This window comes from Blennius ocellaris (assembly GCF_963422515.1).
Source record: "Blennius ocellaris genome assembly, chromosome: 12".
Lineage (NCBI taxonomy): Eukaryota > Metazoa > Chordata > Actinopteri > Blenniiformes > Blenniidae > Blennius > Blennius ocellaris.
Window position 1 is genome coordinate 1,060,001 of NC_137661.1, and position 14,916 is coordinate 1,074,916.

General features: G+C 44.2%; 1 protein-coding gene across 2 annotated transcripts in view; it reads right to left on the reverse strand.

Moving 5' to 3' along the window:
- Positions 1-14,916, reverse strand: part of ryk (receptor like tyrosine kinase) — a 50,443-nt gene that overhangs the window by 8,234 nt on the left and 27,293 nt on the right. Inside the window, exons 8-14 of one of the 2 annotated variants that reach the window (XM_080506653.1) lie at positions 12,517-12,600; positions 10,491-10,616; positions 5,395-5,481; positions 4,189-4,258; positions 2,721-2,853; positions 418-527; positions 156-315 (exon numbers count right to left, since the gene is read on the reverse strand). In XM_080506653.1, the coding sequence (XP_080362779.1) occupies positions 156-315; positions 418-527; positions 2,721-2,853; positions 4,189-4,258; positions 5,395-5,481; positions 10,491-10,616; positions 12,517-12,600 (770 nt within the window). The remainder of the gene's footprint in view (positions 1-155; positions 316-417; positions 528-2,720; positions 2,854-4,188; positions 4,259-5,394; positions 5,482-10,490; positions 10,617-12,516; positions 12,601-14,916) is intronic. The other variant, XM_080506654.1, reaches the window with a different exon arrangement.

Genomic DNA, 14,916 nt, shown 5'->3' on the forward strand with positions numbered 1-14,916 from the left:
TTAAAACAAAAAATGTCTCAACCACAAACCAGCTCCTTCAGAACATCACGGATGAATAGTAATGACTGAGGACTAATTTGTGCAAAATATACACACACAAGCCCATTCCCCTACGAATGTTGGCCTCGTGTAAACCTTAAAGCCTGTTTCCTCACCACATCACTTGCACTGGAGAAGTCGTTGTTGAGCAGACTTTCCAGAGCCATCCAGCGGACCGGCCGGTTCTCGTTGTCCCCCAGACAGTGGTAATCCATCGGGAAGAGATCCCGAGAGAGGGCATTGTCTGTAATCTTCACCTGCATGTTGTCGTCAATGCTATTGGTGGTGAGGGAAAAAGTCACCGTCGTTACACTTTGAGTGGTTCCACTCCAGACCAGGTGAGGTGCCAGGACACGGGGGACGGTCGGGGACACTCACACACAGTTTCGAGCGGCCAGGTCTTTGTGGATGACCTCCCTGCGAGCCAGGTAGCTCATCCCACACGCAATCTGGATGGCCATGTAGACCAAGTCTTGCTGAGAGATCGCCTGCAAGGAAAGAAACAAAATAAGAGGAAAAACAACAAAATCAAAAAGAGGAGGGTGTGACTCATGTGACTCAAGTCAAACTTGTCCTCTGTGGAACAAATGTTCCATTCTGGGTCAAACCGGAGCAAGACAAACATTTCAGCTGTCACAGCCAGCTGATTACAATACTGTTTACAATGTGCAGCTATTATCCGATCATATGAGACATTGGCATTAGATCAGAGTACAGGATGTTCTTTCTCATTCTGGTGTCCACATCTTTTTGCATCCAAAGCTGCTGGGAAGACGTGAATATCTGACACGGGTTTCAGATGAACTTCCATCACAGCAGGATCAGTTATTTCAAATCTTTCTAAACAACTCGTCAGCTCAAAATCCTCCACAAGCTTTCTCCTGAAGGCCTGGCGTGATGCCAGCAGCGCTTCAGTAAAGAGAAGCCTAAATGGGAGAGTTTTTAATCAGGACAGGTTTCACCCTGTCACTCATCAGCCAAGCGCTAATCATTTACACCTCATCTGGAAGCTCCGGAGGAGACCTCATCCAAACTCAAATATTCCTTTTTGGCAGTGTCACTTTTATTGATAAATACAATTTCATAATGTGGTTCTGGAACCATAGACCTTTTTGTTTTATTTTTTGGGGAGTATTTACCTCTGAGCATGCAAGTATGGACAAATGTAATGGCGTCTCCTTAAAGAGATGTTTGGTGTAAAAGACGCACACCGGCTACTGGAGGAGGGTTTTTAATCCAGGCATTTAATAAAGTCTTTCACTTCCATACCTACGTCAGTTACGCCGATAATCTAACTGACGCACGCCGAAATGCCAAAGTTCGAGACATTTTTCTGTTAAACCAAGTTGGTAAACATGTGCGTAACCTCGGCAAGTCACTGCAGGCAGGGCGAGCCACTGCGTCAGAGCTGCCGGCGCACAACAACTGTACACTTCTGTCCATTGTGTGGAAGGTACACCAATATTAAATATTAGTATTGCTTAATAACGGTGCAAAACTTGGATGTGATTGGACATGATGCAGAAACTGCCAAAGTCTTGTGCAAGTTTATCACGGAACAAGTGTGCTTGATGTCTGCAGACCTGTTGAAGCCGTCCTGTGCGGTACATCGGCGAGTCGGGGAAAACGTCTCGCAGAAGAAAGAGACCAATGCAGAAGCAGCTCCTCTGATCCCGTGTAGCAGACAAAACACCGGCATTGCAAAGCAGAGCGGAATGTGCCTTTTCTCAGTATTTATATATATATATATATATATATATTAATATCTAAACTCAGTCATGAGGCTCAGAAATGCTGGAGAGGGAGGAGGAAGGTGTTTTTCACTCTTGTCACATCAAACAGCCGGCAGGTTTGATACGACCAGCAGTGATGACAACTCTACTACGCTGCAGCATGGAAAAAACAGTCTATGGCAATACGTGAGCACTGCCGAGAACACTTGAAACCCTCTCGTCAGCGAGTGCAGCAGACGGACGTGGACTCAGGAAAAGGTCACCCTCCAACATAGTTGCACCTCCGAAACCAGGTGTTCTCTTTCAAAACAAGAGCCATGCTTTACCCTGGAAGCTTCGCCTGCCCCCGGACTGGTGGAGCCCTGCTGATTTATAGCTCCATGTTTATAGCAGGAGCACAACTTAATGACTATGTCCTCGTCTCCACGAGCTGCCAGTAGTGCACGACTCAATTGCTGGGGGAAGAAGAAGGGTGCCGGAGAATTCACAAAGAGGTCTTGATGAGTGCGAGTGGCTGTGGCAAGCTTCATCTTGTGATCGCAGTGTTTGCTACATCTGTATTTCGGGGGCTGATTGATTGGTTGGATCTGTAGCTGTGGATTTGGCCGGGCGCATCAAAGCCTGCCGCCGCTGAAGCCGCACAAAAGCTCGATTGTTTTTACGTCGCTGGTAAAAATCTGTGCCTTGAGCACCGGCTTCATGACTATATCAACAGTGCTTTAATGGCAGTGTAAACAGCAGTTACAGAAGGTGTTACCTGCACTTGATTGCACACAAACACACAAAACCTTCTTTCAGCTTGACACCAGTATGGAACCTGCCCCCTCCCGCCCCTCCAGTTCAACTGGATTTATCTTAACACCTTAATAAACATCTCAGTGCGCTGCCATACATGAAATGCACTCAGGCGCTTATCATAATAGCTTAGCGTTGCAGCAGACGCCTCACCTGCGGGTTGTTGGCCTCGGCCAGCTTGCACTGCCGCAGGAACAGCTTGAGGTTTCCCCACGCCATGAAGGGCAGCAGCACCATGGGCTTCTCTCCATCCTCTGTGCACACATGACTTATTGGCAACAGGTTTCTGAAGGAAGAGAGAAAGATATTGACAAAGGGAGTGGGAGTTGGTTTTTTCTTTTCTTTTCACATTATTACGCTGACTCTACACGTGTAGAAGAAAGAGTGAACACTCTTCCAGGAAAGTGAAAGAACATGTCGACAAAGGTCATCCAAATCACTACAGAGGAACCGTCGACACCAACTGAAGAAAGTGTGAAGGCGATGGTTGTCATGGCAACCGTCTTTTTCACATACATGAAGAGGAAAAGGTTGTGTGGCTGCAGGACTCAGAATTCTGAGTGACGCTGAGCTTGGAGTTTAGTTTTACATTGGAGGTTATTGAAGTCCTCTCTGCTGGTTTCACTTCCAGTGTGACATGTTGCTATCTGTGGGGTTTTGTAACACTTAATATATTTTTCTCTCTCCCCCAAACCATCTGGGTGATTGATAGTGCTTCCCAGTGGTATAAAGTTACAGTCAAACGGGACTTTTTAAAACTGCAATAGTATCATCAGAAACGTTACAATGCATTTTATTGTGAGGAAATGTATTTAGAGACAGCAATCACAGCATCATTTAACCGATTTAGTTTGAGTGTAGTGCTGAGTGACCGCAGCAGCAACCTCTACTGGGAAGCTTTTTTGTTTTGTACTTTTGGTTTTTGGTATCAATCTAAGGTTACAGCAGCGGTGTCATAATAAAAAGAGTACAATTTCATCTCAAGTAGGCCAGACCAGTAAAATAACTTTAAAATGTAAACTTTTAAGTTTTGCTTTGTTGTGGCACAGAGAATACATGAAGAAAATTTGATTATTTTCACAAAACCATTCCTACCAAAAACGACTACAATCTCAACATAAAGCCAATTTTAATTATACTTTTTGGTGCAAAACACAGTGAAATGGCCCAAAAAAATACTTTTCTGGTGCATTATGCATGTTTTTACAAACTCACTCTGACAATACGGCTCTGAATATATGTTTCAGTTTTTTGTTGATTTAGATTATTTTAATAACTGAAAATTTAGATGAAAGTTAAGTCATAGTTTCAGAGGCAGGGACATTTACTCTGTTGGTTAATCTATGAGCCTGTTATGGAAACAGAACACAAAACACAACATTTAAAAAAAAAAAGAACTTTGACGACTTCCTTTAAAGTCATCAAATGTGTTCTTTGAATCATTTAAAAGACAACCGAGGGAACTATTCTGTACTGTTCCAACACTTTAATGGCAAAATAGGACGCTATATCAAATGTCAGACTGAAACCTTCCCAACTTAAATGTTTAACATATCAGAAGTAATTGAAAATAAATCATTTGCAAAAGTCTCAAACAATAATTGGGAAGGCATCCACTTGCCTGTGATGGAGTCCTCGGAGTTTGCAGCTTTCAGTCAACATCATGGTCACCTGCACCTCGGAGGCATGATCTGAACATTTTTATCACACAGAAACTCAATTAACAAAAACACTGGATGATTAAGAATACTATAAATCTCAGAATGTCTGATTTATCCCTTCTTTTATTGCACAATGTATCTGGTGGCGGTCTTGTGTCAGGAAACTACAGACTTGTGCCAGCATTTAATCTGCGTCTGCAGCTTTGCCATCGTCTGGTACTTATGGAAAGATGTATTGTTCCCTTCCCAAGAGGCGTGTGAGGAGGAAGCACAGAGTTTCACAAAGCCCAAAAAACTGGCATGAGGATATTGTTCGCATGCCTGGTATCCACCCCTCCCTGAGTAAACACGGGAGAAGGAAGGGGTCAAAAGGCAGCTGGCACAGTGAGCCGATGAAAGCAGTTAACAAAGAGCAAAGTAAAGCCCCTCCGCTGGCATGTTTGTAATCTTACGACACCATTAGAAAGACAACTGATATTTCTGATGGTGAACGATCAGGGCCCAGGTCCAGTACACTGACGTTCCCATTTTAGTCTTGGAACTTTAGCAACATCATCAACTTTCAATGACAAGTAGTGATCGCCCTCGTGCTAAACTGAACACAAATACAGAGTTTGTGCTTCTGTGCACTTTTGTAACCGGTTCACAGACAATCTTATTGGAAAGGCTTGACGCTACACAACCCTCACCAAACATATAAAACATCACAACCAAAAGATTGTTTTTAACTTTACCTGTAATCAAAGAGGTGGGTGATCAGCAACACTTGATCCTATTAGTGGGATTTCCTGACAAAAGTCTGACTTTTCTAGTTGGAGCCGAGAACAAATATTTAAAATGTGTCTGCATGTTAGCTCCGTCAGCACAAAGTTCAGACGAAACTGAAATGTACTGTTGAATTACACATGAGGGACGGAATCGTAATGAATAGCAAATGAGCTTCAGCATGATGTTGCTGCTGTCATGCAGCAGAAACCCAAAGACGTGCTTCTAAGAAAGTGCAGTATCGGGTTACTTCAGTGCAAGCCGGCGTATTTTCCTCACCGCAAACTGTTGCATAAGAGCACGTAGACACACTGGGAGACGGGCGTGCAGCACACTTGACCTGATAACATTTCTTTTATTTATCTTATGGTGTGTAAACTGTGTTATTGTTGCATGCGTACCCTTCACTGTCTTCACAAAGACCGGTTTCTCCTTGCTGGGGTCCTTTTCATCCAGCAGCACGCCGTGGAAGATGCGGCCAAATGTGCCTATTGAAAGACAAGAAAGGTTTAGGTTTCTTTTAATTCTAATTTGGGGGAAAGGGCAGCAGCCAGAGAGCCTGAGGAGACTCATTCAAACATGGAAATGTCACCTCATGCCTGGCTGATCAGTGGACAGACGTGGACAGGCGTCTGCCGAAAACTCTTTGTCTGGAAATGGGAATTAGGCAGGTTTGGCACTCGTTCCAAAGGAGCCAAACGGAGAGGAGCTCAGTGAGCCCTTTCAACACTCACAGAGATTCCGAAATACGAACAACATGGAAAGGCCAAGTGAGCGCGTTCATCATCTCCTTTGTCTAAACTGTCTCAGCATTGCTCCAGGATGTTTTTGAGGTAAAATGCCATTTCAGAACATAAACCATCGAGAGAGAGAATCAGAGCCCCAGGGCCCTTGCCTTATGTTTGAACAAGAAAGGAGATGAGGCATAACAACAGGGTTAGTGTTAAAGCGTCTCCCTCCCACCCTCCGCCTGTTTCATCAAACCTGTCTGGACCTGCTGGCTCCCAAAAAACCGAGCACCGCTCCGAGTTCACCCTCTCAGACATGGCCTTGTATGTTTCAGTTTGGTGGTTCGTCTCCTGTGTTTGTAAGATTTATACTGAACCTGCTGCTCTGTGTGGCGGGCATGATGTATGAAGTATGGAGAACGTGCTGAGCTCCCAGTGGCTCATCAGGGCTCCACAACGCTGTTTACTGGCTGTTAAGTAAAGCCAGTTAAACTCCATCGGCGAAATTTATAGCTACTATGCTCTACACTGAATGAACTACAGGATGTATTAAAAACACGCTTCACAAAATGTTGTCTATTTACAGACAGATAATCACACCTCGTCAAATACGTGCGAGTTACTTTATTATTTCTGATAAGCTGCACGATCACCTGCTTCAAAGATGATTGAGCTGAATTTCTCCTGTGTGGATAAACATGCTGCTGCTCACAGAATGAAAGATGACAGATTTCATCCACATTCTAGAAACAATATTCCACATTTTGACTTCATCTAGATATTGAAGTCTGTGTACAGCAGTAACAGGGCTGTAGTATTCAATCAAATGTGTTTTTAAAACATAATTATGTGTAAACCAAGGCCAAAACTGGAATCACAAGTAAATAGGAAACACAAGTACTACCAACTCGGAATGGGAAGGCAACAACTGAGTTTATAGTTATGACTTTAATCTTTTCACCCTCAGTAATTGGTAGCAATTATTAGAGTTATAGCCACAAATGGCACCAGATGGAGATAATCTATGAAAACAGTCCTCTTTAAACAAAGCCAGTATTAAAGTAATCACGTTTAATCACTCTTCTATTCTACTGTATTTCATCACTTGGCTGAAACTTGAAGAAGGCTGTATTTGTTATAGTGGCTGTGACCATAGCCAACATGCACTATAACCCTGAAATAGTTTTATACAGACTTCCATTCATCTTTTGTATTTCTGGTGCTCATTTCTCAGCCACTGACGAGTCGCTAAATCCTGACGTTCACTCATCCTGGGTCTCATTTTCCCTTTCTGCCGGTGTATGTGACTCAGTAAAAAGTTGCCAGGGTCAATGTGAGTATCAGAGTGATGTCCAGGCTGCAAATGCAGCAGAATTGTTATTTACTAATTGGATGTGTAAGCGTAGGCCAGTGTGCACAGTGATAATTAGAACGCCTGCAGACAAGCGTCGTTATCAGTTAAGTTACAAAAACAAAAAGGAAAGAAAAAGGAGCCGTGTCAACAATCCAATTGAAGCAACAACTGTAAACCACTGAAGGCCGTTAAGTGGAGTTTAAAAACAGAACACCCACACGTCTCGCCTACATTGTGTTGTATTCGCCTTTGGGTAACTGTTACATCATTCAACACAAGCCATACTCAAACCCCAACGTGGGCAAACCTCCAGGAAGAGAAGCACGGTCATGTTCAGTGCCGCCACTCACAACACGACGCTGCTGAGTCGCCTCAAAACAGCAGCCGGCGTCAAAAAGTGCGGCTGCGCATGGAGCCGGGCCGAACGCTCAATCACTGGTGTTTATCTGTGATAGAATGCCAGAGAGAGACATTTAAAACTATGCTGTCTGAGGTCTTCTTGTCAGTCCCTAATATGCCTCGGCAGGAATGAACTTTTGCTATTTTGGGTTCTTGACAGGTTCTTGCTGACGTTGATTTGATGAGGCATGCTCACACTCTGCAGGGAAACACGGCATTTATGCTCAGAGGTTGCTGCCTCACAGGTACACATGGTCTGCTGGGAATCAATGGAAAGAAAGCTTTTCTGAATGATATTTTCTCACCTGGATGACCAAAAAAGTGTGTGTGTGATAAAAAGTGTAGCGTTTTCCTCGCTTGAGAGACGTTAAAATATCTACAGTTTCCTCGAATCACTGTAAAACTCTGGAGCGGCCTCAGCTCACGAGTCCCAGCAGCTGCTGCAGGAATCTAGGTGAAGTCAGATTTCAGACCTCAGCGATCCCACAGCCTGCTGGTTCATACCTGTCGGACAGACCCGGCAGCCAGTCAAGCTCAGATGAATGCATCATGAGCAGCAGATCCCGGTTCAACCACGTTCAACCGAGCGTGTCCAGTCTGTGTGGCAAAACACACAAACAGTGGTTTGAAGTGTATGATCTCCTAAAAGGCCAAACATTCAACCTAAACCACCATTGCTGACAGCAAACAGAAGCTGTTCAGTTTTTCCACTGTACGGTTGAGCAGCATAGAAGTTCACAATCAACCCAACAATCACAGATTGCGATATACTCACAGCCTGGTGTGTTAATTGCTGCTAACGCACTTTGAGAATTGAACATTTTAACCCCTGGGTGCTGCAGTCAACTGCTTTTATGATGGGAAAAACCCTGGAGAGTAATGTATAATACAGCTTCACATTGCATGCACTTATTGACACAGGCTTGGTCTGAATTATATGTGGCTGGTCTATCATTAATGTTTAAAATGCTACGGTGGCAGAACATTAAAAAAAAATACAAAGCATGAGTGCAGTGTAATGCGCTCATGCATTTCATGATTGTATGCATGCATGCATGTATTCAAACCTAATAAATCCACAAACCGATAGCATGAACTTATGATAGCAGAATCCTGTTGAAAGTATGTGGATTGAAACTAATGATGAGGAAAAAGATAATAAATCCACAGATAACGCTGAGGCTGTGGTGTCCTGCTGGCTGTTCCCAGACCTTTGGTTAGTAGCAGTGCAGCATTAGCACCGTTTGAAATGATCATTCTGTCAAGAGCATCAGGAAGCTTCTGCCTCTCTGATTTAACAATATTTCACTACATGTGCCTGATATGGTTGCTGCCTCGTAAATTCTGCACTTCCACACTTTGTGCTGCTGCTATAAGAGCATCAGCACCTTCGTATTTCAAAGTCAACCTGCAGCATAACAGGAGAGTGGCTGCTAGTGGTGAATATGAAAAGGTCAACTGGTCATTTCCTGGTGACGGTACATTAATGAAAACTAAAATAGGATTAAAAGCCTTCCTCTAGAGAACATAGTGGGAACCATCACGTTGTCCCGTCTGAACAGCCCGTTCTCAGATTGTTTCTTATTGGAGGAGATTCTAAAAGTAAAACAGGAGGCAGGTCTTCAGCTTTCGGGCTCCTCTCATGTGGAAGCAGCTCTCACGTTCTGTTAGGGAGCCTCTGCTTTTAGGATCAGGCCTCAAACATCACGATATGGTGAAGCTGACAGTTCATCTCACCTTAGAGCATTTTCTAGTAAAGCCTTTAGGTTGAGGCTGCCTTCATGATTCCATGTTTTCTCATGGTCTTGGCTGGCTGTACATTCACTGTAACCGCTGCAGCTCAACTTGTCTGTTCCATCAGTTTTGTGTTGTGATGCGTGTTTGGCGCTATATAAATAAGATGGAACTGAATTGACAGACTGATATGTTTAGTTTGTCTTCCCCTCATCAACTTCTCTTTCAATATCATTAGAATCCATCTATTGTGTTGCTGCATCATTTTTCTTGAGAAGATGTTTTACATTGGAACACCTTTCTTGTTTATTCATAACGACAGGTGAGGCTCATCTGCAGTATAAATCTGTGGCTTTTTGACTCGTCCTGCTGCACGTTAAAAACCTTCACACTTTTCATGTGTGCATAGGTGCAAATAAGTGAAAGCACCAAAAACCTCCTACACTGCAACTGTGAGTGAAAGGAAGTTATATTTTTCAGGTTTTAATGCTTAAGTGCTCTTTGATGCAACTTTTGTGACGTACGTGACAAATTTGATAAAGATCAAGTATCCCAAACTGTGTACACACCTTACGTTTACATACGATTAGCGATGTCTATTGTTAAAATGTACTTTAGATCTTCAATAGATACGTGTGCCTCTGCAGTGATCACTTCACACAGTAGTGTCATTACTTTATTCAGAGATCACAAGGACTCATTGATTATCTGCTGCCACTGCCGAGTCGGGCTGAACTGAAATCTCCCTCTGCTCACATGTTATAAAACTTATGTTGTAACCTCATTTATCCAACTGGTTTGGATAATTCACAAGACCTACTACTTTAGCGAATATTAATTAATCAATAGACATTGAGGACATTTTGGGTGAAAATATGAAAATGCTCCTGTTGTTTGCGAGCTGAAAGACATGATTTCAGGAGTTTAAAACCTTATTTCATAATCTCGATGTTTTAAGTATGTGAACTTGGCTGGGTGGAGAATACCACACTAACATTTATTGCAGCTTCATTGTGACCACAGAAAATGTGTCCAGCACCCAAAACCACAGCTCACATACAAGGCTGGACTCCAGAACAATGTGTGAGGACGCCGTGTTGACCGCTCGACACGTCACGACCCCAGTCTCCACAGCACAGACCAACATCTGGATTTGTGTTTGACTTGGTGGTGATGTGGGAACTTGGGGGAACCCAGTGGGAGAGGGAACTCCTCTGACCAATACCAGACAGACCGGGAGCTTTGATTGCAGAAGGAAAGCAGAAGCATGGGAAACTAATACCTTCGTGTAAAACATCTCGCAGTGTGACTCTCTCCCTGGAGATGGCGATGTCTTTCACTTTGGCTTTGGCCTCCATCAGGGTGACACTCCGCAGGTCATTCTTCTCGATGCGCAGCGACGGGTAAGCTGTAGCAGAGACAGGCACAGACTCGCACTAAAGACACACGTCATTCATGTCTGATTGAAACATCTGCACGTGGAGCAGCAGGGCCATTTGACGCCAAACCAGACGTCAAGTCTTCTGCTGTCAGTCACTTGGTGTTTGTTGTTGACAGCAACGTTCTGCTCTGACAGGAGCCTAATCCTTGACTGGATTTGAAAAGTTCCAGCAACACGCACACGCACACACACACACACACACACGCACACGCACACGCACACGCACACGCACACGCACACGCGCACGCGCACGCACGCGCACGCGCACGCGCACACGCACACGCACACGCACACGCACACGCACACGCACACACACACACACACACACACACTGCATCTAAACTACTTTCCAGGTTCTGGCTCTTCTTTTTCAAACTGTCATCATTGCTGCGTTACTGAAAGAGGTGCCATGAAAAACTCCACAGCTTGTTGACGCAGAGAAACGTGCAAACCTTGTGTGAAAACTCATTCTAGCCTCCTCCACCTGTTGAAGCACCACACTTGGATTAAATGCAGAGAAACAGGAGTCACTGACGGTCAGCCAGCATCCAGCATCTGTTGTGTTGTATTTGTTGTGTAATAATAATAATAAAAATAATAATAATAATCAAGATTCTGGGCTGCAGAGAAAGTGAGAAGTCTTTATCTCAGGCTCTGCTGACTCACGTGAACAGCAACTCCACTGCAACACAGTGAAGATCACTGCTGCCCCCTAGAGGCAAAACTACAAACACCATTTATTTTCATCAGTGTTGGCCAAAGACCGAATTGGCTGAGCTTCAGCTGAAGTTATAAGTCTTGAAAAATGAGGAAAAACCCTCTCCTCTTTGTAGTCTCCTGCAGGATCTGTAAGTGGAACTGGAGGTTTGTGGTCTGTGACTCCATAGACTCTGCAGTGACTGGATTATCTTACTGTGAGCAGTCATCTTTTGTATTGCTCTCTGACACTTTTCTTCCTAATTGCTTCAAGCAGAAAGCCGCCACCTCTGAGCCTGAGCTTTTCACTGAGGGCTACATGGAGAACAAATCATGGACGACAAGGCCACTGACTAACACTGATTCAAATTGTCAGAGACTTCCTGCAGTCACTTGCTGCATTTCTTTGATTTGGGCTTTAAGTTAGATTTTCATGTGGATGAAAATCTAACTTCAAGCCATCAGGCTATGTTTGACAGATTCAGTTCAGTTCGCGCAACCACACCCTGTACAATTACAGAAAATAGTTGTGAATCTCAGAGGATAAACTCTTCGGTTTACACACCATGTCAGTGTTTGGTGGACTGCTGCTGCTTCAGCTTGCATTTTCAACATTTTATTTGCCAGTTTTTCACCATAAAAGAAGCATTTATCTCTAATTGTGTCCAGTTTCTATAAAACCATATTCTGTAAATGTCTTTGGGACTTTTTACTTCTTTTTATCCTGACCGGTTCACCGTCATTTTTCCTCCCGCTGCCTACATTACAAGATTATCTTTGTGTGTATTCAGACACTTGTAAAGAGTATTGTGGGTTGGTTTTTTTTTATATTGCTGAATAAATGATAGACTTCTAATGTAAACACTTGAATGTAGTAGTTTTGTGGCAAATTAATTGAATAGGTTTATCACCCCCAGCTAATAATCATGACAACACACACAGTTTTTTCCAGCTGTGTGACTTACAAGAGAGACTTTGATAGATGTTGATGACGGACAATGTTATTACAAAACAAGTAATATGCATGAGTGGCGAGTTTCTGGGGTGGGGGGGCATCCACATTGCAGTGATTAAATGCTGGGAGCATGAAAGAATGAACATTACACAGTGAAAGTACAGCAGAGAGACAAAGCGGCTGAAGCATCACAAGCAGAGAGACCCAGGAACTTACTTTTGGTTTCATGGGGGGGGGCGCTGGGGTTTTGGAAGGAGGTGGCAGCAAGTTGGAGTATGGGTGCAGAACCGGGGTGATTGTCTGATGAGAGGAAGCAGGAGTGGAGGGTAGGAGAAAGTTAGAAAGAAGTGGTTTTGATGGGAAGCTCACACACATCACAACACCACCCGAACCGAAGAGCGAGTGGATGAGTGAACACCAGCTCCTCCGCTCGCCAGAGGTGGAGCTGGCCGCAGTGACTGGGAGGAGTGTGCGTTATTGCAATAAGCACAACATAAGTGGGTCAAACAAAATGCTACAAGAATATTTGTGAGATGCAGAATGTGTCCTCCAGAGGGCAGCGATCGATCACACTGCAAAACAGGTGAAAACAAGAAGCTGGACTTCCTCAGTGGTTTAAGGTGACCAACAAGTCTCCTCCCGACCTGTGAGACGGGTCAACAAGTCTCCTCCCGACCTGTGAGACGGGTCAACAAGTCTCCTCCCGACCTGTGAGACGGGTCAACGCCTTCCCTGTGTACTGAGGCCACTTCACTCAAAAACACTCGCCACAGAGATTTTATATGGAAATCTGTATCCCAAGGGAAGAACAGGCCACAGATTTCTTTTCAATCTTTTTAAAATGATCATCTAATTAAGTTGTGTACACACATACACACACACACACACAATGTGTGTGTGTTAAAACAACTGTGACAGCTAATTGACCTGAAGGAACAAGAACTCCTCCACAAGGAGGTTGTTTTGTCGAGAGCCTGCCTACAAGCCACACTCTCTAGGTAGACAGGAAAAGTAGTTCTTTTTTTCTTCTTCCTTGGAACCTTCCAGTTACCTTTTGGAAAAGATGTGGATATGTGAAGTGAAATGCTACAACATTGTCATCAACAAACAAAAGTACAAGCAACAAACAGATTTCCAGGTCAGGTTCAGGCCCTGTTTACACAACAACGATTACTATCCGCAAAACTTTCTTCACTTTTGGGGGTTCCGTTTACACAGCACCAGTGTGCAGGTGCACTGTATTTGCAAAGTTTTTAATCCGGCTCCCAAGGTGGAAAGTTTCTTTCACAGACGCTCATCCTTCCTACAGACTGCTGGAGGCTAGTTAGCTTGTTACTGTTACTCTTCCTCTCCCTCCGCCTTCCATCCCTTGTAAACAAACGTGGCGACCCGCAGTGGTATGACTCGCCGTCAGTATTCTAGTTTTATCTTCATAATCAGTAGTTTTGTAGTTGAGACTCTCCCCTGATAGCATCCGATTCATCATCAGTCCATGCGGGCGTCGGTTGCTCTTCATTTTCTTCATGTTTAAAGTGTATTCTTCTCTGCACACGTCTGTGTGGTTTCATTACAAAATCAAGCAACAGCACCCTCCCATGGCCCAGCATACTAACTACATTGTTGTCCCTGTGTCCGCTGCTGCAGAGTAAACACACTCCTTTTTTTTTTTAACGGATTAGGTGTTGTCACGGGAAACATTGTCGTGTGAACAGGGCCTCAGACTGTGGAAAGCTTCTCATTGTGATTTTCCTTATCGTGTGCTAATCTACACCCCCCCCCCCCCCCCCCCCCCCCACACACACACACACACACACACACACACACACACACACACACACACACACACACACACACACACACACACACACACACACACACACACACACACCTCATGGGGGTCTCAGGCCCTTGGTTGGAAACCATTTGACAATTCAAGGTCAATCTAGCAAACAGAAATATCTTTCAAATAAGGTACACTTCTTGGATGACGAGATGGCAGTGTCACATTTCATGCCCCCTTTCCTTTGGTTCGACTGTCATTAAGGGATTAAGTTTGAACAATTAACAGATCTAGATAAGTGCAAAGCATGCTGGACTATTTCCACTTGCTGTGAATACAGGGACTAGTTGTTGAGAAAGCAAAGCCGGCTGCTACCCGACACCCCAACAACTAACAAAGACCTCCTCTGAAGGAAATGTGCCACAGCTGAGATTCATTTACTGTGTGATAAGACGGCACACTGGTTTCCCACCGTGTTCTTCATTCACATGAAGTCGGGGCCGACCACGGCCTGTGTGTTCAAAAATAACGGTGCTTCTGCTTCTCTCTCTGCTGACTGGGGTGAAGAAACCAGTGGTGATGGCACCAACACATTATTCTGAGTGGTTTGTCACAAGAGCAGGGAGGACAAATTGGACCTCACTGCAGGGAGTGTGTTCCTCGTCTACAGTCCTGTGACACCAGTTTAACGAATCAGGTCACTCACGGTCCATTACTGCATTTGGGGAACGCATGCACAGTCAGTGTGAGAAAAGACACACAAGCAAAACAACTTTTGTGTCCATTTCTGTCTTAACAAGCTTGAAGTGATGATGGTTCCTGTGTGGACAAGCCTG